General features: G+C 53.5%; 11 protein-coding genes across 11 annotated transcripts; 4 read left to right on the top strand and 7 right to left on the bottom strand.

The window, feature by feature from the left end:
- Positions 1 to 236: 236 nt before the first annotated feature.
- On the top strand, positions 237 to 2,072 carry CKM354_000144700 (uncharacterized protein; the record flags this gene model as incomplete). The annotated part of the gene is made up of 4 exons (XM_044796572.1): positions 237 to 388; positions 445 to 1,001; positions 1,055 to 1,808; positions 1,889 to 2,072. The coding sequence occupies 4 exons, from the start codon at positions 237 to 239 to the stop codon at positions 2,070 to 2,072; spliced, it is 1,647 nt and encodes a 548-aa protein (XP_044652507.1).
- Positions 2,073 to 2,326: 254 nt separating this feature from the next.
- Positions 2,327 to 3,051, bottom strand: CKM354_000144600 (uncharacterized protein; the record flags this gene model as incomplete). The annotated part of the gene is made up of 2 exons (XM_044796571.1): positions 2,327 to 2,596; positions 2,686 to 3,051. The coding sequence occupies 2 exons, from the start codon at positions 3,049 to 3,051 to the stop codon at positions 2,327 to 2,329; spliced, it is 636 nt and encodes a 211-aa protein (XP_044652506.1).
- Positions 3,052 to 3,243: 192 nt separating this feature from the next.
- CKM354_000144500 (uncharacterized protein) lies at positions 3,244 to 4,102 on the bottom strand (the record flags this gene model as incomplete). Its single annotated transcript, XM_044796570.1, has 3 exons — positions 3,244 to 3,308; positions 3,358 to 3,776; positions 3,870 to 4,102. The coding sequence occupies 3 exons, from the start codon at positions 4,100 to 4,102 to the stop codon at positions 3,244 to 3,246; spliced, it is 717 nt and encodes a 238-aa protein (XP_044652505.1).
- Positions 4,103 to 5,171: 1,069 nt separating this feature from the next.
- Positions 5,172 to 8,009, bottom strand: CKM354_000144400 (uncharacterized protein; the record flags this gene model as incomplete). Its single annotated transcript, XM_044796569.1, has 3 exons — positions 5,172 to 6,530; positions 6,580 to 7,368; positions 7,419 to 8,009. 3 exons carry the CDS (start codon positions 8,007 to 8,009, stop codon positions 5,172 to 5,174), a joined length of 2,739 nt encoding a protein of 912 aa, XP_044652504.1.
- Positions 8,010 to 8,688: 679 nt separating this feature from the next.
- CKM354_000144300 (uncharacterized protein) lies at positions 8,689 to 10,287 on the bottom strand (the record flags this gene model as incomplete). Its single annotated transcript, XM_044796568.1, has 1 exon — positions 8,689 to 10,287. The coding sequence occupies one exon, from the start codon at positions 10,285 to 10,287 to the stop codon at positions 8,689 to 8,691; it is 1,599 nt and encodes a 532-aa protein (XP_044652503.1).
- Positions 10,288 to 10,728: 441 nt separating this feature from the next.
- CKM354_000144200 (uncharacterized protein) lies at positions 10,729 to 13,319 on the top strand (the record flags this gene model as incomplete). Its single annotated transcript, XM_044796567.1, has 2 exons — positions 10,729 to 11,221; positions 11,293 to 13,319. 2 exons carry the CDS (start codon positions 10,729 to 10,731, stop codon positions 13,317 to 13,319), a joined length of 2,520 nt encoding a protein of 839 aa, XP_044652502.1.
- A 275-nt stretch (positions 13,320 to 13,594) lies between these two features.
- Positions 13,595 to 14,644, bottom strand: CKM354_000144100 (uncharacterized protein; the record flags this gene model as incomplete). Its single annotated transcript, XM_044796566.1, has 5 exons — positions 13,595 to 13,775; positions 13,832 to 14,065; positions 14,119 to 14,217; positions 14,292 to 14,348; positions 14,637 to 14,644. The coding sequence occupies 5 exons, from the start codon at positions 14,642 to 14,644 to the stop codon at positions 13,595 to 13,597; spliced, it is 579 nt and encodes a 192-aa protein (XP_044652501.1).
- A 251-nt stretch (positions 14,645 to 14,895) lies between these two features.
- Positions 14,896 to 15,569, top strand: CKM354_000144000 (uncharacterized protein; the record flags this gene model as incomplete). Its single annotated transcript, XM_044796565.1, has 3 exons — positions 14,896 to 14,935; positions 15,010 to 15,125; positions 15,243 to 15,569. 3 exons carry the CDS (start codon positions 14,896 to 14,898, stop codon positions 15,567 to 15,569), a joined length of 483 nt encoding a protein of 160 aa, XP_044652500.1.
- Positions 15,570 to 15,884: 315 nt separating this feature from the next.
- Positions 15,885 to 17,513, top strand: CKM354_000143900 (uncharacterized protein; the record flags this gene model as incomplete). Its single annotated transcript, XM_044796564.1, has 2 exons — positions 15,885 to 16,377; positions 16,435 to 17,513. The coding sequence occupies 2 exons, from the start codon at positions 15,885 to 15,887 to the stop codon at positions 17,511 to 17,513; spliced, it is 1,572 nt and encodes a 523-aa protein (XP_044652499.1).
- Positions 17,514 to 18,338: 825 nt separating this feature from the next.
- CKM354_000143800 (uncharacterized protein) lies at positions 18,339 to 18,809 on the bottom strand (the record flags this gene model as incomplete). Its single annotated transcript, XM_044796563.1, has 1 exon — positions 18,339 to 18,809. The coding sequence occupies one exon, from the start codon at positions 18,807 to 18,809 to the stop codon at positions 18,339 to 18,341; it is 471 nt and encodes a 156-aa protein (XP_044652498.1).
- A 3,655-nt stretch (positions 18,810 to 22,464) lies between these two features.
- CKM354_000143700 (uncharacterized protein) lies at positions 22,465 to 23,145 on the bottom strand (the record flags this gene model as incomplete). The annotated part of the gene is made up of 1 exon (XM_044796562.1): positions 22,465 to 23,145. One exon carries the CDS (start codon positions 23,143 to 23,145, stop codon positions 22,465 to 22,467), a length of 681 nt encoding a protein of 226 aa, XP_044652497.1.
- Positions 23,146 to 23,457: the final 312 nt, after the last annotated feature.

The following is a 23,457-nucleotide window of genomic DNA, read 5'->3' as shown; positions in this document are numbered from 1 at the left end:
CTGAACTATATCTTATCACCACTTCAACAGCTGCCAGCCTCAAGATCCGGTCTCCATGGCTATGCAAGTAGCAAGCCGGACAGGCGACTCGCCTTTGGCAGCAGATAGGCATACACAGTGGCTTGACATTGTGACGCTTCGATGAACCCAACCTTCACTTGACACCAACCTCAATAGCTTTACGTGCCAGCGCTTGATGCAGATCTGATTGAATGCTTCAGTAGCGTCAAGACATAATGGACAACGATAGAACTTTGCCTCCGGGTACAGTATACCTCATCGACCACAATAATGAGCTCGGCGGCACCACGAAACATGCAACTGGGTCTGCCGATGAACAAGACATCATTCTTCACCCAACGCCCTCTGATGACCCTGAAGACCCATTGTACGTACGAGAGACAATTGACAAGGTCATAAGCTGCCAGTGCTAACATCGTACAGGAACTGGTCGTACAAACGCAAAATGTTGGCCACATCTTGCGTGCTGATGTACACTCTCATGATCGCCATCCCCTCTGGTTCAGTATATTCAGTGGTGAAACCGATTGAGAAAGCGACAGGACTCACTCTCAATGATCTCAATACCGGTACTGGCGTCATGTTCCTCGCATATGGCTGGGCATGCGTGATCTGGCAACCACTGGCTCTCCAATATGGCAAGCGACCTGCTTATTTGTTCTCCATGCTGGCATCGATCGCCATCATGACCAGCGCTCCTTGGTGCACAAATCGAAGCACATATCTTGCGAACAAGGTATTACAAGGCTTCTTTGGAGCACCAGTGGAAGCACTATGCGAGATTAGCATTACTGATATCTGGTTCGCTCATGAGAGACCCAAGTACTTGGCATGGTATGGTTTCGGACTGAGCGTGACTGGCAAACTCGCTCCAATGCTGGCGGGTTTCATCAACGACGGACAAGACTGGAGGTGGGTTCTATGGTGGACCGCGATCTGGATTGCGATTGCTTTCGTGTATTGTTTCTTCCTTATGGAAGGTAAGTGCAATGCCCACTTCCAGCGGGACTACGCATACTGAAGCTTTGTTCAGAGACAAATTATGACCGAAAGCATGTCACCAATTCAACACCAGTCCCACTTACCGAGTCCGTCAGTCCATCACCAGAGATTCAGACCGCAGAATCAGAGAAGAAAGCTCCAACACCGATCTCCTCATCATCCACCTCCTCCCTCGAAGCAGGCGAAACATCCTACCCTCGCAAGACCTATCGCCAGAAGCTCCGCCTCCGCGACACGCCGCGCCCAAACCGCATGCTATCAATCTTCCTCGCTCCTTTCAAAGGCTTCACCTACCCCGTGATCGTCTACGCAGGCCTCATGTACGGTGCCAACGCACTCGTCTGGTCCGGAGTACAGAACGCCACGACAGGAACCGTTTACGTCCAATACTACAATTTCAGCACCACAGCGATCGCAGCTGCCTACTCATCTGGTGTAATCGGAGCGCTTATAGGAGCCTACTATTGCGGGAAGATGGGTCGTGTCCTGACTGTCCGACTTGCACGACGTCGTGGAGGTCTCTCCGAGCCTGAGGACACTCTTTATATGTTTGTGGCCAGTATGATATTGGTTCCTTTCAGCATGTTGTTATATGGGCTGGGCATTGAGTACCGGATCCACTGGTTTGGGCTGGTATTTTCGCAAGGTGCTTTGGCTGTGAGCAATTGTCTCTGTGTTGCTGGTGGTCTCGGATATGCCATCAGTAGTTACAGAGAGTTGAGCGGGGATATGGTGACGACTTTGATATTGATCAGGAATACGTTGAGCTTTGCGGTGAATTATGGGTGAGTCGTCCCTCCATAGAAATCGCTGCTGTGGCTGTTGTTGAGTTGAATACTCGTCGCTAATGCTTATTTTACTCTAGTATTACACCGTGGCTGAACGCGCTTGGGTATCGCAACACGTTCATCATGGTCGCCGTCATTGGTTTCGTGTGGAACGCTTCGTTGTTCGTGATGGTAAAGATCGGGCCGAAGCTGCGAGAAAGGAGCAAAGAAAGGTATTGGGCTGATGTCGACAAAGCACGAGCGCTGGGATTGAGCCATTGAATCGACTATGACTATGATCAATAGCATGACACTATCGCGCTTGACAGAACCATTTGGGAAAGATCGACTTACGTAACCGAATACTGCGTGTGTACAGGCTTTACAATGCCCCCGGTGACCGCGAGACGCATATCCATTCAGCTCTTGTCGATTTTCACTGCCGTCCAGTGATGGGGATAAAAGGTCTCATCATGTCGCTAAGCAAGGTTTCAGCCCACAGAGTTGCGACTTCCTCATCTGCAGATGCCAAACATTCAATCCTCCTCGTGCAGCTCTCGCCAAAATCTTTCCCTCGCGAATTGAAACTGCTTTTCTCTTGCGTCAAACCTACTCCTCTCCAATTTCATCTCCTTCAGCCACTCCCTTGCCCTCGTAACATCTTCCCCTCTCCTGAGATCCCACAGCCCGTTGACAGTCCCAGTCATCCTCTGAGACAAGATACAAGCAGGACACATCCACCCAAGATGCATTGGAGGATGTTCCGGAAGCCCGACACAGTGATGATGGAACCAGCCAGGATTACACTATCCGCCGACATCAATTAACCCGCCGCAAATCACAGGTCACGTGGTGTTCTGAGTATCAGTCAGGAAAGGGAGAACCGTCGACTTACATCTCTCACGCTACACCGCATCAAGTCCTCGGCCTCCACATCTTCGCCATCACTGCTGACTTGGTGCTTACAGACACAGATCTCCATCGTCCGTCCGCTGGTGTCATGATCAAGTTGCTCGAAGAATGCTTGGCCACGATAGCCTGCGAATCTCAGTCCCTCTTCATCCGTGTGGTCGAGGTCGGTGGTGCCCCAGAGCATATCATCTTGTCCTTTCGAATCGGAAGCGCGGAGTTCGGTCTGTAGTTTGTTTGAACGTTGAAGGAGAAGGTCACCTGCGAGAGTCGCTTCACGATCTGTGGTGTTTGTTTGTGCTGCGACGCGCTTGGAACGGCGCCCTTGCAGCCCGGATGGTAAGAGAGGCATTGGTGCGCTGAGATAGTCGAAGCCGTTGAGTATAGTCAGTAAGTCAAACAACAGGTGTAAGTGTGAAATCAATTGGTTGAAAGAAATGCCAGAAGTGTCAAGATCGTTTGTTGTCATGCGTGCTGCCAGCTTGACTTTGCCTCGTGCAGCTAGCAAACGGTTCCGTGCCGACTTCACATTCTACGCAATGATCTATAGAGCCGCTTTCGCCAAATTGTTCTGAAAGTTTGCGTCTTTGAACGGCACGTTCGCGCTTCCTGTACGAAAGTTAGTCGTGTACTGCTTCGTCTCCATGGCTTCACTCGCCGAAATCCGTATTCTCCAACGCCGTTCTTGCAGCAGAAGTCAAGCTTTCATAAGCGATCAAAGGCTGCTGTCCACCTTGCGCACTCGTAAACCCAAGCTGGTGGTTCACTGGAAAGATGGAGAAATATCTGATCAACGGGCTGTTTCCACTCAAGTTCGGACTGGTATTCGGGTCATAGCCACCATGCGCACTTGCTGAGACGCCCCTCAAGGTCGCGGAAGTAGATGCAGATGAGAGCCAAACTACGACATTCTCCCAGTCGTGGCGATGTCCAAGGCCAGTGGATGGAGAGTCCTTGGGCATGTACCAAGAATACATGATTGCATAGTTTCCATTGTACGTGCCTCCACGAGCGTAGACCTGGCCGGTGCTGGAGGAGCAGCCGTCTGAAGAGCCTCCGGTTGGATTGAGACCACCCCTGCTCATCTGTCAACATCTGCAGCCCAAGTATGTCTGGTGCTTGCCACGAAGCGCAGCTCGAATACCAGCAGTGTGACAACTGAATACATACCCAGTATTTCCACTCGAATCCACAGCTGGGAATGGCACACATCCATTGTCCACCTTCAAATAAGGCTTGTACTTCAGGTACAGCTGTCCCGTCAGCCCACTCGGCACTGTCTGCGGGAATCCCACTACAGCATCGTGGTTGATAACAGCTCGCTTCTCGATAGATGTAGGCGCCGCAATAACGGCAGCCGTAGAGGCTAGTAGGCCGAGCAGGGTCTTCTGGGAGAAAAGCATGGTGTCCGATGGAGCAAGCGTATCGAGGGAGTCTGATTTTCGGACTGTACGCCGGCGGGAGTTCGCGACACCTTTATGCTATCTGGCTCCAACCTCTCGTTACATACCACAAGCTCCTCGTGTCGCGGGTCTTCCGTCCCATTTGGCAGGTGAGTAGCAGTGTAGCACCACTTATTTAGCCTGCGTCCGGCTACGGTGGTATTGACAGCTTGGCCGCAGCCCACGTGCTGCACATCGTTTGTTGCCGGCAACTTGTACATAGGCGACAGGTGGAGTGAGCGAAGTGGGATAGGTATGCTGGCTTTAATGTACGGTCTGGCACAAGCGGATCGCCCCGCAGATCAACCATGCTCTTTTCATCGACTGCTCCGAGCGATCAACTGGAGACGGCTAGTCTGATGAGGTACTGCGTCGGGGAATTCCTCTTAGGCAGGCTCGCACGCTATCCGCCGGCTATAGGATGCGAATGTCTTGCCATGCATCGACAGTGGTAGTGCTTCGAAGCACAGCAACCAGAGCACAGACAGGCAATTGTTTCACGACGCCATCAAGGTACTCCTCATCTGAGATGGCGAGGCTCAGTCCCAACAAGAGGGGCCCAAAGGATGAAGGAGATGTCATTTACTGATAGATCTCTCACTATATCTACACACAGCTTGAACACATCGTTTGCAACCCGCTCACATGAAGCAAGCTGCAGCCTGAAGCCGAAGACAACCCAACCATGGGGCCTCTCTCATCATGATAACAGCTTCGTGCGATGCTCTTGCTGTTCTGTGCACTACAAATACACCCGTAGCGTATCGTCGTTAGTCCAAGATGAGGCACGCGGAAACAAAATACATTTCCGCGCGCACACGTTTCACACAAGCGTCCGCCGACGCCATCGCTAATGCCGAACTTTTTTTGCATGCCCTTTCGCCCTTGCGAGTCTAGTCCATGTCCGATGAAGCTGTGCACTGTGCATCGCCAGCGCAACCTTGCTCCAAAACGGTGCGAACATCAGACTTTACTACCGGCACATCTGCAGTGGCACATGCCACCATGTTTCCCGTTTTCCTTCCCCTCCTCAATCGCGAATCCTCTCATACAAGAGAATATATGCGACCTTGTTATCCCGTACTCCTTCTCGCTTCGCTGTGGGTGTTCGCTTGCCCGTAGTACTTGTGGGAGTTGCGGTGCCATTGGTGACAGAAGCAGCAATGCCGCTCCAGTTCTTCTTGTGCCCGCTCACATTGCCGTTGACTTCAGACCATGGCTTCTCTTCTTCGGGTTCCTTGTCGGCCTCGTCAAGGCCGCCGTACATGTTTCTCTGCTTCTGCATATCTTGATCTGCCTTGTGCTGCTCCAGGGCCTTGGCGAGAATTTTGGGATCCTCTTCAGCGCCGCCTTCGGCAACATCCTCGCCACGAATCCTGCGAATGATTGTATCATCCATGCGGATCCATTCCCGGCTATCCTGTCGCAGAACATCGACGGTGTAGTGTCCACCTGCTGCGGATTTACCATGATGATAAACCACGCTTGTCAGTCTGTACTTCGGCAGACCAGAGATTTGCAAGCTAGCGCGCCTTGCTGGGGAGAAGACCTCCTTCGGGACCTGCAGCTCAAGCGGATAACCAACTTTCTTCCATATCTTCTGGGTCCCGTTCAAGCTGCTGTTATACTCGAAGCGCTTGAGGTGCAGTACAAGCACCGGCGGGAGTGTGTCAATGAACACTTGCTTCTTTGCCGTATTGCCACGTCCACCGAAATCACCAGTTAAGGCTTCGGTGTTGGTAAGCCCCTTCAAGGCATCGACAATGTTGTTTACATGCTGTGCACCGATGTCAAGCTGAAGTGGTTTATACGGCTCCAAAGTGACGGAGTCCTTTTGGCCTGGAACACGAAGCTCCGAGCGTAGGTGACCGCCGAAGATCTTGGTAACAGGAGACGGAGCATCCTGCTGGCCGGCGGTGCGAGTAACGGCAGCTTTCTGCTTGGGGCCAACCTCAAGCCAACCATCGGCAGATCCTGGAGACAAGACGGTTTCGGGCGAAGAAACGCCGTTGGGCTGTGGCTGCTCCTCGGCTTGTCCTTGCATGACTTGCACGCATTCATCGTGAAGTCCTTCGAGCAAGAATCCCAGGAACTCTTCAGCATCTTGCTGATGTCCGCGCCTCATACCTGCAAAGCGTGGCAACTTCCGAATCACTTCGTAGACATATTCCGGGGTGATGGAGTCGCCATACTGCTCAAGCTGTTCTTGCTTCAAGCGTGAACGCAGCATGTCCGCCGACTCCGCGCTTGCCAAAATCTTAAACTCGCGCATGAACATGATCATGGCGTCGATCAAAGGAGTGTCGCTCTTCATAGAATGCACAGTTCGTTGTCGTACCTGATCCAAGAAGTTGTAAAAAGGCACACAGAAAACCAAGACTTGCAATATCTGTTCACGTATTAGTACATCGTCTTCGTCAGTAAACGGTTAAACTCACCGAGTTCATGTAGCACATATTTCCAGTATTGACCAGGCCTCTTGGTTCAAGGAAATTCAAAGAAGCCCCGCTATTGACACTGTATTGTCTCAGAGCATCAGCCAATGAAGCTGATTTTGGAAGAGGAATGCCATTGGTCATGACTTCGCTCTTCTGAAGACCAGAAGCCTGAGCTGCAGCCTTCGGAGCATTGCGCTTGACCAGGTCAGCCCACGACTTGGGCGCTGGTTTAGCCTCTGGTGTCTTGACAGTCTCTTCAACCGGTGCGCTCTTCTCCTCAGAGCTAGTGATTTGTTCTTCTATCTTTGTTGTGACCTCCTCGCCTGCCTGCGACTGCACCTCTTTGTGGGAAGTCGATGGTGGCGACACTCCTTTTGGTTTGGCGAGACCAGGTATGGAAGGGATTGCTATGGCAGTCCGCGTGTCTCGACGAGCGTGGGGTGCCTGTTGCGTGGGCGTGGGCTTCGGCGAGGGGACGGGCGCTGGGGCGGGCGTGGCAGGAGTCGATACGTTCGTGTAGTCGCTTTCAGAAGGTGCTTGAGAGGTTGCTGGAGTCTCTGGCTCGGACGGTGCTGCGATTGTCGAGGCTTCGGATTGCTGCTCGGGCTCAGGCTCACCAGTGGCTTGGCTTTGGCCAGCGGCAGGTGTAGCAGCTTCCTCCACAGCGCTTGCAAGAGGTGGGAAGGCCACAGCAGAGTTAGCATTGCGAATGTTCCGTCGACGTCGGCGACGAGGCGTGGCACGTGCTGGGAAAGCAGTGTGACCTTCAGGTACCGAGTACCAAGGGAGCTTACATTACGTCAGCAAAATAAGATACGTGAAGGGCGAAGCGTGCTTACCTGTGGCCAAAACGGCTCTCTGTACTCAGGAGAAAGTGCCAACGGGTTCGTAGCAATGGATGATCTTCTGGACGCTGTTGGAGGTGGAGTCTCGACACGCTCCTCTGCCTTGGATACAACAGCTGGAGAAGCAGCGGATGCAGCAGCTGGCGTTGTGATGGCAGATGGAGTATGGGCTTGGGCCGGCGCAGGCGAGGGAGAGGCTACAGGCAGCTGATGATGGACATATTGCGGAACAGGTCGCGGCGACTGGGTGGCCTGTGGGATGGGCGGAATGGCATGCTGCTGTCGTGTGACCGGGGTCATCGGCTGTCCATGAGGTTGCGAGCTCACCACCATCGGCGAACGCTGCGCGTAGTGCTGTGGTGGCATCCACTGCTGCTGCGGTATGTAGTGCTGCGGGTAAGCCTGCTGCGGCCATCGCTGCGGCGCGTGGTAGTATGCGTGCGGGTGCTGGTAGCCGTTGTAGGGAGGCAGCGGTGTGTGAGGTGCATGCTGCGCATAGGGATTGTAGTCGCGGCGCTGCGCGTGCATAGGGAGAGCCGGCGGCACATTAGGCGCATGCCCTCCCTGCTGATACGGGTTGTTCATGTTCAGTGGTGGCTCGAGGCCTCCGCAGAGGCACGGCGGACCTGATTGCGGTCTGCCTGCTGCAGTGCTTGTCCGGTGATAGTCGGTGGTGTCTTAACAGCGGCGGCCTGCATTTGACGACATGGGAACGCGGCTTTGATGAGGAAGGGCGAGTCGGTGGTTCAGAAGGTGGAGGCGTTGGGCGACAACTTTTTGTGGGAGGACAGAGGCCGCATGGGAGCGCTGGCCAGGCACGTGTCGCAGTGCAGACGTGCTGATCGCGCGAGCGTATGCCGAATCCGCTCGACACACGAGCTGGGCGGCGTGCAAAGAATGGAGAGGAGAAGGCGTGCGGCGGGATGGGTGAGGTGCTCTGGAGACAATGTCGAGGATGCAGTGCCAAAGCTTCTCGAGCGCTTTGGCACTTGGCGGGCGAGTCCGGAGCTAGTTTTAACAAGTCAGAACCGCCATCCGTGAATTCAGCGAGATGTGAACAGCAAGCGATCTTGTGCAACGCTGATGCATACATTAGAGAACGACCTACGAAACTACTGTATGATCAATTTTTTGAAAGTAGGAAAGTGTCATGATGAATTGATATCACGTGGCTTCCTTTGACTTGGGTCAAAAAGTCTAACCGGAATGCCAACCAATATACTTCAACATTCAACATATGTGGCATTGCTCTACGCCGCACTGGCTACAAATCGTGACTGAGTATCTCCTCTAAGCTTGGATATGAAGCTGTGCCTCCGCGCCCATCGCTCTGACCCCACCATTCCGTCAATGACGGCAGCTCCAGGTGCTCCGAAGAATTATTGTCGGGCAGCAAGCTCGCTAGCGATGGCAGCGATGTAGCATTGTTATTCTGCGAAGCCTGGGCCATCGGAAGTTCCTGGGCGTGCCTCGCATGCATGGGCTTCGGTAACAAAGAAGTGTTGGGATCAGGTGCGCGCAACCGTTCAGCGGGCACCGGTCGAGCAGTGTCTGTCGCCCAATCCAAGATCCCGCGATCGAGTGTAATTGGCCCATCCTCGTCATCCTCATCCTCGCTAAGTCTTCCTAGATATACGTCGTCGAGGCTGAAGAGCGCTTGCTGCTGTGGCTTTCGGATGTCGATCACTTTTGGAAGGCTCGTACCAGGTTGTTGTGCGCTGTTCTGACTACTGACAGCGGTATTATTCTCGACTTGTTCTTTCGTAATTTCATCGCCATGGCCAGATTTGGTGTTCTTTGAGTCGCCGTTCTGCTTCTTCACTCGAGGCGCGAGCCCCGCTTTGGCATACTCCTCTGGGAACCGTGTTCGCATGCGATCTCGCAAATCAGTCGCTTGTCGTGACGAGAGATTGAGGTCTGGATCTTGTTTGATGGCGGTCCATGCCTTGCCATGCTTCTTGAAGCCTCTGAGCAAGGCTTCGTCTTCAGTAGCGCTATAGCCATGTCGAGAACGCCGTTCGGATTTGACAAACGGTGTGTTTATTCCCAGCTTTTCAAGCGTCGCTGCATCGATCCGCTCTGGAGCAGGTCCTTTCGCGGAACGCTTCAAAGCTAGTTCTTGATCGTCCGTGTCAGTCGATGTTGCCTCACCTGTAGGTACGCTGGACTTCTTCGACTTCTTGTTATGATCTGGAAAACACACCCGGAAGCGATCTTTCAAATCTAGCGCCGTACGGTTGTTGAATTGATAGTCTGGACAATTCCAGATTTTAGTCCAATTACCCACGCCGAAGCGAGCAACCCCTTTCAACAGATACTCGGTCTCTTCTGCTGTCCACTTGTTCCGCTTCGCAAGCTTCCGAGGTTGCTTTTTTAACTCGTTCGCCGTTGCTGATGCAGTCCTCGCTGTTGAAGTGCTTGCCCGATCAGGTGGAGGCCCCGTCTCGGATGCTTCAGCATGTGTTTCCGAATCTAATGGTTTCGAAGGAAGACTCGGAGGCTTATCAACACTTATGGAAGGCAGTAGGCCGGCATCAGGTGGCGGCTGATGAAGCCCAGAAAGCGTAGGCGGAATGCGTAGACGCTTGGCATTATTTCTCACAGGCAACTTTGGTAAGTCTAAGTTAGGATTGTCTACAGGACGAGGTCTTTTCGGCGCTCTTTCACCAGAGGGCTCAAGAACCAGCCGGAAGAGATCTTGATTCGATACATTGTCGAGCCGCGCCTTTTCGAGGTGGGGAGTGCCATTCAAGGGGTGCTTTTGCGACGGAGGAGCAGGTTGGATGGGATTTGGTAGGTTGATGAAGTCAAGAGATGTCGGACGGTATGCTGAGGAGCCACTGCGGTTCTCGACTGAAGGCATAGTGCTTCATGATGGCTTTTGAGGATCCACGCACGTCTGGGACGGCGGTGCTTTCTCGAGTCGCGAAGTCTGACTTTGGACGGAAGGCACACATGCCAAGGCCGATCTCGTGTTTCTCTGACTTCACGCGCCACTGACCCATCCACTGGTCACCCAACACCATCAATGCTGCACTACGACATGCTTCGAAGATCAGCCGAGTACGCTCTGTCCGGCAGTAGAACCACCAAGATGACGCCAATATCGATATGGCAACCCGCCTCCGCCTCCCCGCAAGCAGCGCCCCGCGTGACGTTTCTCAGAGCCTGTTGACACAATATAGGCTGAATGCATTTGATGCCTGATCAATATGACCCCCAATGGCGACGATCATGGAGATGAGTAGACGGAGCATAAATGACAAGATGGGCAAGCATACTTTCAACCTTCACATGCTTCAAAATGCTTTGTGTACTTCTTTTCTTTCTCGCGAGCTTAGTACAGGCGGAGACCGGGTTGCAAGCCTGGCTTCGATACGCCCCGCTACCGAAACATATTCACCATCCTGCTCTCCCGTCTTCGATTGTCGTGCTAAATGCGACTGATGGCGGGCCTGTCCAGACTGCTGCCAAGGAGCTGCAACATGGACTGTCACACATTTTCGGGCACCATGCTAGGATCTGCGATTTTGATGCACAGCCCTCTGTGATTGTTGCCACTTTAGAGAACTACAACGCAGCATATTCAGATAATCCACTTGAAAGCGATCTGATCGAAGACGGCTTCTGGCTGAGCATCAAGGATGACGAAGTTAAGATCGTCGGACACAACGAGCGAGGAACCCTCTACGGCACATTCGAATATTTGTCAATGCTAGCGCAGGGCAACTTCTCGAACGTTCAGTACCTCACGAATCCCGCAGCGCCAATCAGATGGACAAACGAGTGGGACAACAGTACGTAGTCATCGACATTCGATACCAACATTTTGACATATGACACGCGCTTACTGTGTCTTGATTCGTAGTGGACGCATCCGGTACTCACGGAATCATCGAGCGGGGCTTCGCCGGCAACTCCATATTTTTTGAAAATGGCAAGATCAAAGCAAATCTTACACGAGCAGCAGAATATGCTCGACTACTAGCCTCGATTCGCATCAACGCCGTCGTCGTGAACAATGTCAACGCCAATTTCACCACATTGCAGCCGGAGAACATCGATGGCTTGGGCCGCATCGCAGATGTGTTCCGCCCTTACGGCGTCCAGCTAGGGCTATCGCTGTACTTTGCATCCCCAGCAAATTTGACAGATATCAACACGTATGATCCCCTGGACGAGCAAGTGATCGACTGGTGGACGAACAAGACGAATGAGATTTACGACCGCATTCCAGACATGGCCGGCTACCTCGTGAAGGCCAACAGCGAAGGCCAGCCAGGACCGCTTCATTACAATCGAACACTAGCGGAAGGCGCCAACCTTTTCGCACGCGCACTCAAACCGCATGGAGGCGTGCTGATGTTCCGTGCATTTGTGTACGACCAGCTCAACCAGACAGATTGGAAAGCCGATCGAGCAAATGCTGCTGTCGATTACTTCAGACCACTCGACGGCCATTTCGAGGACAATGTGGTCGTGCAGATCAAGTATGGCCCGATCGATTTCCAGGTCCGTGAGCCAGTATCGCCGCTTTTCGCCAATCTGAGAAATACCAGCATGGCAGTTGAGTTGCAGGTTACGCAGGAGTATCTTGGACAGCAGATGCATCTCGTTTATTTGCCTCCGCTCTGGAAGACCTTAACGGACTTCAATCTTCGAATCGACAACGGAACCACGCTGCTGCGAGATGTCATGACTGGCTACCACCACAAGCGACCCCTCGGAGGATCAGCAGCTGTTGTGAACGTGGGAACCAACAGTACATGGCTGAGCAGCCATCTCGCAATGTCAAATCTGTATGCATACGGCCGCCTTGCCTGGGACTGGACGCTGGACCCTGAAGAGGTATTGAATGCCTGGACCCGTCTCACATTCGGTCATAACCAGAAAGTCATCGAAACGATCGCTGAGATGTCCATGCAATCATGGCCAGCGTACGAGAACTACACCGGCAATCTCGGTATTCAAACTCTGACCGACATCCTCTATACACACTTCGGTCCCAATCCACAATCCCAAGACGGCAATGGTTGGGGCCAATGGACGCGCGCCGACAATGAGGGAATCGGGATGGACAGGACTGTATCAAACGGCACTGGGTACGCTGGGCAATACCCGCCCCAAGTTGCCCAGCTCTTCGAGAACATCTCCACAACACCGGACGACCTGCTTCTCTGGTTTCATCACGTTCCCTACACTCACATCCTCAAGTCCGGCAAATCTGTCGCCCAGCACTTCTACGATGCGCACTACGCGGGCGCAGAAACAGCCCAAAATTTCGTCACCCTATGGAATTCCCTCCACGGCCTCATCGATGCCGAACGCTACAATGAAGTTCTGTATCGTCAAGAATTCCAAGCAGGACACAGCATTGTCTGGCGCGACGCGATCAACAACTGGATTTACAATCTCTCCAGCATCGAAGATACTTCTTCTCGCGTTGGAAATCACCCTTGGAGAATCGAGGCTGAAGACATGCACCTAGACGGGTATGAAATCTACGACGTTTCTCCATTCGAAATTGCTTCGGGTACAAGAGCCATTGTCACGTCCTCCAATACCACAACGGGAACTGCGTCCGTTAGCGTCCCGTTCGAAAGCGGACGATACGATCTGATCGTCCAGCATTTCGATCTAACAGCGGGCAATAGCACCTTCACTGTCACGCTCGGAGATCGTGAGGTTGGGCAATGGACCAGTGATGATGTAGATACCGGAAGAGTAGGGCATACACCTTCGATCTATCTGGACGGACATTCTGCAACGAGGAAACGATTCGCGAATGTGCAGGTGAACAAGGGTGACGTCCTGAAGGTCGTGGGGCAGCCTGGGGGAATTGAACCTGCACCGGTAGACTACGTTGCATTTCTGCCAGAAGGGGTCGTAGATTGAGGGTATGTAATCAGTTCTGGACGGACAGATCGTGGCATTCTCCAATACCTGTTCGAATACGATATCATGCACGTGGGTCGAGGTCAATGACTTGGGTGGCATTGGGAAGTACAGCTAAGCCGGGAATCGTGAACTTAGCAGTTTCATTGTAACAGTCGCAGCTATCTGAGTGCCGCGCGTGCTTTAGCCCCAGCACTGTATGAACGCCGTCCTTGCCCATGCATTCCCATTGGTATCGTGAAATTTTGGTGACCCGATTGTGGTGAACGAGTAGTTTACTCCTCCTCCTCCTCTCCGGCGTCCTCGTCACCCTTGCTCTCGGCGGCCTTGGCCTTCTTTCTCCTAACACGACCTGGGCGGCCACCACCAAATGGCGAGGTGAGCGAGAAGTCGATGTGCTTCTGGGAGTCGAGACGGACGATGAACGATGGGACGTTGACAATCTGCTTGCCGACACTGTAGAAGTGGTCAGTGAGTGACGCCAGCTGAGCAGCAAAGGAGGGTATGCATACCGGATGTGGCGCTGACGGATCAGGACACGAGCGTGGTGAATGGACTTGGCAAGACCAAGCTTGTAGACGCAAGTCTGGAGACGACGCTCCAGGAAATCCTCAACCTTGAGGGCCAAGACGTAATCGAGCTTCATGCGGGACTCGTCGAGCACACCGACACGGACCAGACGACGAATGAGGGCATTTCCTTCGAAGAGACGCTTTGGGTCCTTCTCGTCGAGGGTAAGAAGCTGACTGTAGAGCGGTCAGCGAGTGATATGCCAAAACATGGCAGGAGATGTATTTACCGGGCAGCACGACGAATCTTGGAGAGGGTGAGCTGGACACGCCACACCTCGCGCTTGTTGCGCAGACCGTATTCTCCAACGATCTTCAATTCGGAGTCACTGTGCAGCCATTATTAGACACCAGATATACAGCGCAGCATAAAGCTGGCTCATTGATCATGGGCTATACGCACAGACGAGCGGCCTCGAAGGGACGACGTGGGACCTTGTAGGTCTTGGAGTACGAGCGTCTGGGAGAATGTCAGTCTGTGTGCCTCTGCAAATTGGTTTGTACCAGGTCTGAAGCTGCAGGCTCTGTTGCTGCTGCACGCATGATGCACGCGACGCCATGTCCTCTTCCACCACATGCTCCTCTCTTTCAATGCGTCTTGCCAGTGGCCGAGCGCATGTTGCGTCTTCATCCACTCCAGACCGCACGCGAGCAATTGAGGACCAGTCGCCGGCGTCGCAGTTCCACATGCACCACTTTCAGACAACCTGCATCTTCTTCGCTGTGTACGGGGTATCGAGTAACGTACGGGGCCATGGTGATTGTCGTGCGGGCAACTCGTGCTTGTCGGATCAGAGAAGTCCAAAGCTGTAGTGAAGAGCAAATCCTCAAGTGCGAGCCGGCAGAGTCTTGGCACGCCTTCCCACATTCGGAGTCAGCGGGCCGAAATTTTAGTGGGGCCACATCGCGAATTCCATCGTTTGGCATCAGCGTCGAAGAAGTTGACCTCGATCACACCCAGCGAACAATCTCGAACCCGCCCATCTACCTTCCACACCACCGTCAAAATGGGTCACGCTGCAGGTCTCCGCGCTGGCACTCGCTATGGTATGTGCGACACTGCGATCACGAGCAGACCGCACAATGCGCCGGCAACAGGTACTAACACATTGCGACTACAGCCTTCTCGCGCGATTTCAAGAAGAAGGGTATGATCCCTCTCTCGACCTACCTCAAGCAGTACCGCGTCGGAGATATCGTCGATGTTGTGGCCAACGGTGCCGTTCAAAAGGGCATGGTAGGTGGATAAATGGATACACAATTTCTCAGCTTAGTAGTCTCTGTGCTCTGGCTCTCCAGACACACGCTACAAGCGCCTCCTTGCGGTGAGAGGCTAACGCCCGCATTTCAATAGCCATACAAGGTCTACCACGGTAAGACCGGTGTCGTCTACAACGTCACCAAGTCCGCTGTCGGTGTCATCCTCTACCGCCAGGTCGGCAACCGCTACATCGAGAAGCGCATCAACGTTCGCGTTGAGCACGTCCGACACTCGCGCTCGCGTGACGAGTTCTTGGCCCGTGTCAAGACCAACGCCGCAAAGCAGAGGCAAGCTAAGGAGACTGGCGAGCACGTCCACCTCAAGAGACAGCCAGCTCAGCCACGTGAGGCCCGCACTGTCAGCGCCAAGGACAACAAGCCAGAAAACGTTGCTCCTATCGCATACGAGACCACTATCTAGAGAGTTTCGGCATTTTTGGTTGGGCGCATGTGGTGGGATGGACGAAATGATACTCCAGGCATTGCTGAGCAGATTTGGCAGTCATGGAACTGTCTGCTGACTCCGCCGTTCTCCATAGTGAGCAAAACAAAACTACATGTTTGAAACGCCATTGCAGACACTTTTCTTAGACTTTTTCCGAGAACCTATTCTCATCATCCTACACGACCCACGTGACGACGCTCTTGGCAGCTGCTCACCTCCACTCATCGATGCTCAACACAACATCGACGATTCATCACACTTACCATGCCCACAGTCAGCTGACAAACAGCCATGTCTCCATCTTCGTCGGCGGCAGCAATGCCAAGTCACGTTCGCAATCGAGGATCATCCAACGCAACTCCAGTGCCAGACGCATCAATCAAACCATCAAGAATATCATCAAGACCAGGTTCACCGGCCGGGCTTTTTCAAGACCCATCAGTGCCTGTGCCAAACTACACTGTGTTCATCAGACTGCCATTCAATAGGGGAGAGTTTCGCGATCCAGCACCTACAAACTGGACCGCCGCCAAGGACCGACAACTATGGAAGCTGATCTCGAAATCACACTCTGGAGATCTGGATTGGGAGGGCTTGAGTCAAGATTTTGATGTCGAGCTAAACTTTCTGCTCATGCAAGCGGCTTGGCTGTCAGAGCGGCACATGGAGAGAATGAGGCGGCAAATGACTAGGGTGGGCGGCGGTGGAGCTGGAGAGGGAGGAGCTGGAAGTGGAACGGCAAGTTCGTCAGGGGGCGTGAAGATGGAGAGGACTGCGAGTCGAGGTACGATGCATCACGACCAAAGCGTGTGTCATGCAGCGAAGCTGACCCTGATTCTAGAATCAAAGTTGCAATCTGGATCGACTACCACCGCAGGCCGTCGAGGCAGTCCATCATTGCCGTTATCCTCAGAAGTACCAGCCTCGCCCATCATAGATGAACCGAAGTCCGGCGTGCCTCCAATTTCCAGAACGCCTTCCTCGGCGACAGTGACACAAAGCAAAGTCACGGGATCCCGACAACAGCAACCACGATCACGAGGCCTGAGAGGGTCTAGCGGCTCGACAAGAAAAGCTCCTGTGGCAGCAGCGGCTGCTGATATCGTTGCCTCATCCAAGCACGAGCACTATGAAAATGCTTTGGAGCACGAAGGGCGTTCGGACTCTGATTCAGGAGACGAACCGCCTTCTGCACTTGCACGCAGCCAAGCGTTCCGGCGCCCGCCACCAGGAAAGAAAGCGAAGTCGACACTCGCGGACCTCGCATCTGAAGGCGACGACGACAGAGATGATGACGACGATGATGATGACGATGCAAGTTCAAATGGAGGCTACTTACCCTTCGCCGCGGCATCAAAGCCGGACCCAGCAGCAACACTGCGAATTGGTTCACCAAAACGCAAAACAGCACAACCCGCTGCAACATCCACCACAAATACTCCGGCAACCTCCTCGAATCCTCGTTCAAGACCTCCCAGAGAGCCACCAGCCCGGTCAAACACAAATCCAGAATCCTCTCAATCCTCAACTCATTCCTCCTCTGTCGCCCCAGGCCCGGCTCCATCGAAGGTGACTCGGCAACCCTCCCAACTCTCCTCTGCCCCCTCATCCTCCGATAATCCCTCGCAACAGAATCACCGCCGTGCATCTTACGATTCAGCCTCGCCGGCTCTCCGCCCTGCGCACCCTCTTTCGCCACGGCATCGTGCCCAGCTCGCAAGTCTGAGCCCTCGAAGTCGAAGAGATGGCAGTGAAGGCTCACCGAGCATGGGTAGTTCGTTCTCGGATCTAGATGATACGAGCGTGACGCAGAGTGCATTGGAGGAGGCACTCTTGAGCAACATGCGAGCGCAAGGGGGAAGCACGATGGCGAGTCGAATGAGTAGTTTGAGGGATGCGTTAGGGAGGAGGGGCGGATGAGAATAGGCGTTAAGCAGAGTGTATTGCATTGCGGAAGTTCTCGTTGGCGATTGAGCGAGCATATTTCATGTCATTATAGGGTTGATATAGATTGGATAGCGGGCTCAGATTGTATGAAGTAGTAAAGCTGCCATTAAAATGTCCTATTGGCAGTTCCTTTTTTCCAAGGCCCTCCATTGCTTGAAGGTGCTGCAAGCTGACGAGTGAACTGCACTGCTCAACTTGAGCCGGACTGGACGTGCTGCATTCTTCGTCGTGCTCGTGCTTGTGTGCAGGTCTCCCGTCGGAACCTCTTCGGCATATCGCCGACGTTCAGTGACACTGTGCTGCCCTACTCCTTCAGTGGAGGAGGCTGATATGATTCAGCACTAACGCAGCAGCAAGAGTAGTGCTTGTGAGACAAGACGGCCGGCTCTGTGCATGGATCGGACGATTTATACGCCGACCGAATATGTAATGCCTGGATGCAGCGGCCGTATCTTACTCTCAAGGCAGTGGTAGACTGGTAGTTAAGGATCACGTCCTCGCTTGGTGTACCGAGTATCTGCCGTGTGCACTGTCGATGTCGCATGTGATCGAGCCGCATGCGCTAGCAATCCTCTCAATGACGCGAGCCCAGTGATGGATGAGTATCACGCTTGACAGATGCCACAACTGGCGGAGAGATGTTGTGTCGTGGCATTAGCATTATTGCGGCTCTTGAATTCGTCCAGGGGAGGTAGTGCAACACATGGCAAATACATCTCACGCTCTTCCACGTTGTATTGCAGACACCTCGAATCCAGGACATTCCCCACTCCTCGCTGAACATTAATCAGATTGCAATCAAATGCACGCGCCATAGCCCGAACCCCCTCGCATGCCCGTCTGCTGGTAGCATCTCCAAGCGCCCTGGTCTTTTTTCCACCATTGCACTGAAACAGCTTCCTGTGGCAACGTCTGAGGTGAATCTGTGATGTGTAGAAGTAGCATGACTTTTGCTAGTCCGGTATCTTCATCGATCGCGGCTGTAAGGTTCGAAACATTTACCAGCGAGGTCGACTTGTATTTGCTGTAATGGTTGACAAGAGCGTCACGGCTGTTGACCACGCCGACGCGGCCTCCTGCAAGCTCAATCTGACATCGAAAATCTGGCACAACAAGTTGTTTCAGAGCAGGGTCGGCAAAGTTCTTAGTTGTCATGATGTCTGCGAATTTGTTTGCGCGACGCTCCAGATCTCGCGTATCTGATTCGCATGATGATTGGGGAGTTGGTGGAGATGGTGCTGGACGCAGAATGTCCAGAGAAGTCGACATTTGGTATTTACTTGCTGTCAAATTCTCGTACTTGAGATGTTTCGCGGTGTGCAGTGTCAAATGTATCGAAGGCCGGCAAGCGAAGACAAGATGAGGTGGAGTGATCGACAGAGGAGAAGGTGGGAAGCATAGTTAACTTGAGCTTCGCATTCGTATGCAGAAGGGTCGGAAGCAGCGGCGCAGAGTGGACAAACCCTCTTCGCCAAAGGAATGGGCCCTAGAAGCCACGCGAGCCTGGTCCTGCACGCCGCCGGGAGGGTTGGCAGACAAGCTAATTAGAGCAGAATTGAAGACTTGCTTGGCAAGCAGTATAGGGCAGCTTGACCCGCATACGGGATCTTTGATAGGCAATGATTAGTAGGGAGGCATGTGTTAGGGCATTGTTGATGGTCGCGGCCAACTCCGAATTATGCTGAAGACCTCCCAAGAAAGTGGAGAATGCACGTATAGTTTCAAACTCACAGACGCCGTCCTGTCGTGATTGCTTCAGCCACAGTCGTAGAAGACCCACTGCTTCGTGCGGGCTCTGCAGACGTGCTCCTTGGTAGTTCCCGCGCCTGCTCGGACCTGGCAATAGGATCACTGTAGGATGTCAGTGGCATCTTGCGGCGAAAGCACGAGAACCAGGTTATGGGCAAGATGTGAGGCCGCAGGGCCAATGTCCCCGGGACCGAGCGAGTCGTTTCCGCGTGGTCGCGCACGCTGTTCGACACTCTCATCAGCAATCCGAAGGATGCCGACTTGTATTGTGTTAGGGTTGAAGTTCAATCAGCAGGTGAGACGCGGACTTTCGGATGTGAGATGCTCTTCGAGCCCGTATCACTCATCATCGTTGATCGGCCGGTGAAGCACATGCAGTAGCATTCATCACTGACTTCCGAGACGCTCGGGTTAGGAGAGATTTTGCTGAGTGCGTGTGGCGTCGAAGTAGGCGAGCGCGGCCGGGGACTTCCCAATGCATCCAGCGCAGAAACGAGCCCTACCTGCCCTAGCATCATCGCCTTTATACTTCACAGAGCCTGACGCGGCATCAGGACCGGGTCGTTGCTATTGCAAGGTGTCCCTCTGGTATTGCTGGCCACGATCTTGCAACATTCAGGATGTGGTGGCAGATGAATCGCAGAAGGGTCGTCGGACGGGAATTGAAGAGTTGAGTTGGAGGACGAACGATGTCTTGGCACGGATCGCAAGCCTGAGGGCGGAGTTCGGGCACCATAAGACTGCAACCTCATGTCCGCACAACACAGTCCACCATCAGCAAGCCTCGCACGACACCCATATTCGGCTGGTGGCATGACGAGAGACACGGCCACGCATCCTTCCCGGTTCCGCGCAACAAGACATCCTACGAAACAAGAGGACAGACCGAAGATAGATCACGATCGGCTTCAGTTGTTGTGATACGCCGCTTACTCAAGAGATGCTTGGTACAGCACACTCAGCAAGCACCCAGGGTTGGAATCAGGTGCAGCTTTAGCCTGAAGCTGGTCGTTTCGAAAGGTTTTCTGAAGGGTCACCACGGGCAGGACAGACGCATTCACAGGCAACTGCTCGCGATACTGATAATGGCGACAACTCATTGATTGACCAAGACCAGCTCATTGAGGATTGTAAGTCGACGAGCCTCTCGCCCGGCTCACTCGCTGCCCTAGTCACCGATGCCTACGCTCGAGGAGGCGGACGAGCGCTATACGAGATCCGCACAACCATTGCCCACACCACCCGAATACGGCAATACCAAGATGGCCGCGAAGACATTCGTGAATTCTGGTGCAGTGGGAAAGTAGCTGCAGGAAAGACTAGGGGCTATCACGGGTACTGCACGCTGTGTCTGCTCATGCTCAAATACAAAGCTCCTCCGAGCCCGAACTGGCAGTCGCAAGCACAAGACTTGATACTTGATCCTCTCCGAACAGAAAGCCGACATCGTGAGCGAAGAAGTGCCTTTCTAATCGATGCTGGGGTGTCTTTACCCTCTCTGTCAGAGCCACGATAGACTACTCCTAGGGTGCGAAAATCATGACACAGCGGTTCAGACGACTAAAGCACACGTGTAGATCAGAGACTCTTGGCTCCGATCAGTGAAGTTGCCAACCGACAAAGCCTCCAAACTCGTTCGTTTGCTGTACCGCATGTGCAAGCACTTTATCGCTGCTCAGCTCCTCAGGAGCAGGCGGAGACTTGGAGAGAAGGGGCTTATGTGCGAACGATCACTGAACCCAGATCTGTAAACCGCATGGTCGAGTGATTGCACTGTCAACGCAGCCAATGGCCGCCACTTTCCGACCTCAAAAGAAGCCAGCTCTGCGTAATAATATTCAGCGAAGCGCTCCAGGACCATGCGAATCCCTCTCCGATCTCTGCTAGCTAGCCACCTCTAGCTGGATCCAGGATTTCGCCAACCCAGCTTCAGCACGTGAGCCGCCGCACACCACCTTTTCTCTAGACTCTACATTAGGACAAACACCTGATCTTTCATGCATGCGCCACACGTTGTGGTACTCCAGAGGACATAGCTGCCCTGCAGTCTGCCGTTAGCTCTCCCTAGCCATTGTCCAATAGCTACACACTAGTGAAGCTTACAGCACTCCATCACCGACTTGCTGGGCGCGTATTCCTTGTCGCAAGGAAGGCAATATCACCTGATCGAACGCTCTAGTCCGTATACAGTGTTTAAGCGCGAGGTGAGATAGGTAATATCGACTGAGAGCATGATTGCCGGACAAACGCGCACGTCAGAGATCGCGCCTATTCGATCGATGCTTCTAACGTCACCTACTATTCAGCATACTCATTCATTTGGCTTGCTCTGAGATCTTTCTATGAGCTAGCTTCTATTTCGAATCACGAGATTTCACCTTCATGTCATGCCATGAGCTCAACTGACTCCTCTGCCGAATAGATTGCTCCACGTCGCTCTCTCGTCCGCAAACGATTCTGGCTCAATTGCATATGGTTGGAGGATGCTGGGAATTGAGCAGGGGATCCTGCAGCGCACAGTGGTATTGCTTGTGAACCAGATCTCGGAGAAGATGTGAGAACATGGGGGAAATCTGCTTGACTTACACTGCGGTGCTGGAGATGGAGGTCCAGGAAGATATGCTTAGGTGCTCGTTGGAGTTAAGTGGTAGGGCCGACAGAACGTGGGATCGCCATTCATGCCGACTCTGGACGATTGCCGACACAATCTCCGCACGGCGACACTCGTATGAAGGTATGAGGCTACGTGGTGTGCGTCGTCTCCTGCGGCCTCTCGAAGGGGACACTGGCGAAGACCATGAAGCCAACGTCGTCTGTTCGACATGTCTCCCAGCACATCACCGAGCCTCATCCGGATTGCAGCAATCTTGAAAAGACCGCGCTCGAGAAGTACTTTTAGAAGATCGTCAATGAATATTTCATTTCATGCTTTCGTAATTACAGAATGTCTGTACAAGAATACTCCGTCTACCTCATGCCTGAACAACCCGCCCTCGGTTCTGTCGACCTCCTCGCACGCTCGACTGAACTGCGAAGCACTGAGCTGCCATGCAGTTGCCACGAAGAGCATATCGTGCTACTGCTGTCAGCACTCAAGACGGCAAGAGCCATCATCATGCATCATCCCACCCCACCTGCCGTGAAACATCAAGATCCAATCTCCACTTCTGACTCTCTACATCAACGCAGCAAATGCAACAGCCGCCGCCATCACAGTCGTATAGCTCACCAGCTTCTTCATGCTCGCCGCAGACTCCATCTGTTGTCCTGGCATCGTGACGCCCGCAGCAGCATAACACGATGCAACATCCGCGCACTTCGTCCCGTTCTCCTCAAAAGCCGTCACGCCAGCCGCCAGAGCATTGAAGATGGGCTGCGAAAGCTCTGCGCTAGGCCCTTGCAGGTTCGCTGGGTTTCGTCGTGCGATCTCAGCGTTGAAGTCGTAAGATGTGGCGTTTTGCAGCGCGAGCGAGGTCAGGACAATTTCACCGGCGCCATTTGGCAGGAAGAAGCTTCGCTGGTTGATGAAGGCTGCGATGGCGTCGACGGAGGCGTTGCTGAGTTGTTGGATGTATGGAATCAGCCTGATGCCATCGGCGGGAGGGAGCGGATCTGGGAGGCCTTTGGCGTTGGCGATGGAGACGTTGATGGCTGCCTGCACGCCATTGGACACCTCGTTGAGCGGGAGAGCCGCGAGAAGAGTGTCGGTGGGTTTGAGCGCTTCGGCGAGCTCGGTGAGGTGGTTGGTTTGGTTGGTGATGTTCTTGACGTTGTCGATGATGGTGTCAATCGAGGTGTACTCTTGCGCGGCCACGAGGGCGGCCGTGGAGGCGACAAGGGCGAGAGAGGCCTTCATGACTGCGGTGCGAAGTCTACCAGAGTGCAGCGTGGGAGCGTCGCGAGCACGAGATGTCTATGCGCTCTTTGTGAGGAAAATGCTGCGATCGAGGACGGACACAAAGAAAACAGCGGAGGTCCACGCGACTGGCATACCGTCTGGTGATACTAGTATCAAAGCCGTGGCCGTGGTGCTGCTCTCGTTCGCCCAAAGGCCTCGGCTTGAACAGCGCTCGCCTTTGCAGCCATTCGATGGACGACACCACAGACACAGCCAAACCACGGTTGCACTAGACCGCAACGGGCTGGAGATGAACGCCTCCTCCGCTCT

The sequence above is a fragment of the Cercospora kikuchii genome, assembly GCF_019650295.1.
Source record: "Cercospora kikuchii DNA, contig_00001, whole genome shotgun sequence".
In the NCBI taxonomy this organism is placed as follows: Eukaryota; Fungi; Ascomycota; class Dothideomycetes; order Mycosphaerellales; family Mycosphaerellaceae; genus Cercospora; species Cercospora kikuchii.
This window is presented reverse-complemented; position numbering and strand designations above follow the sequence as displayed.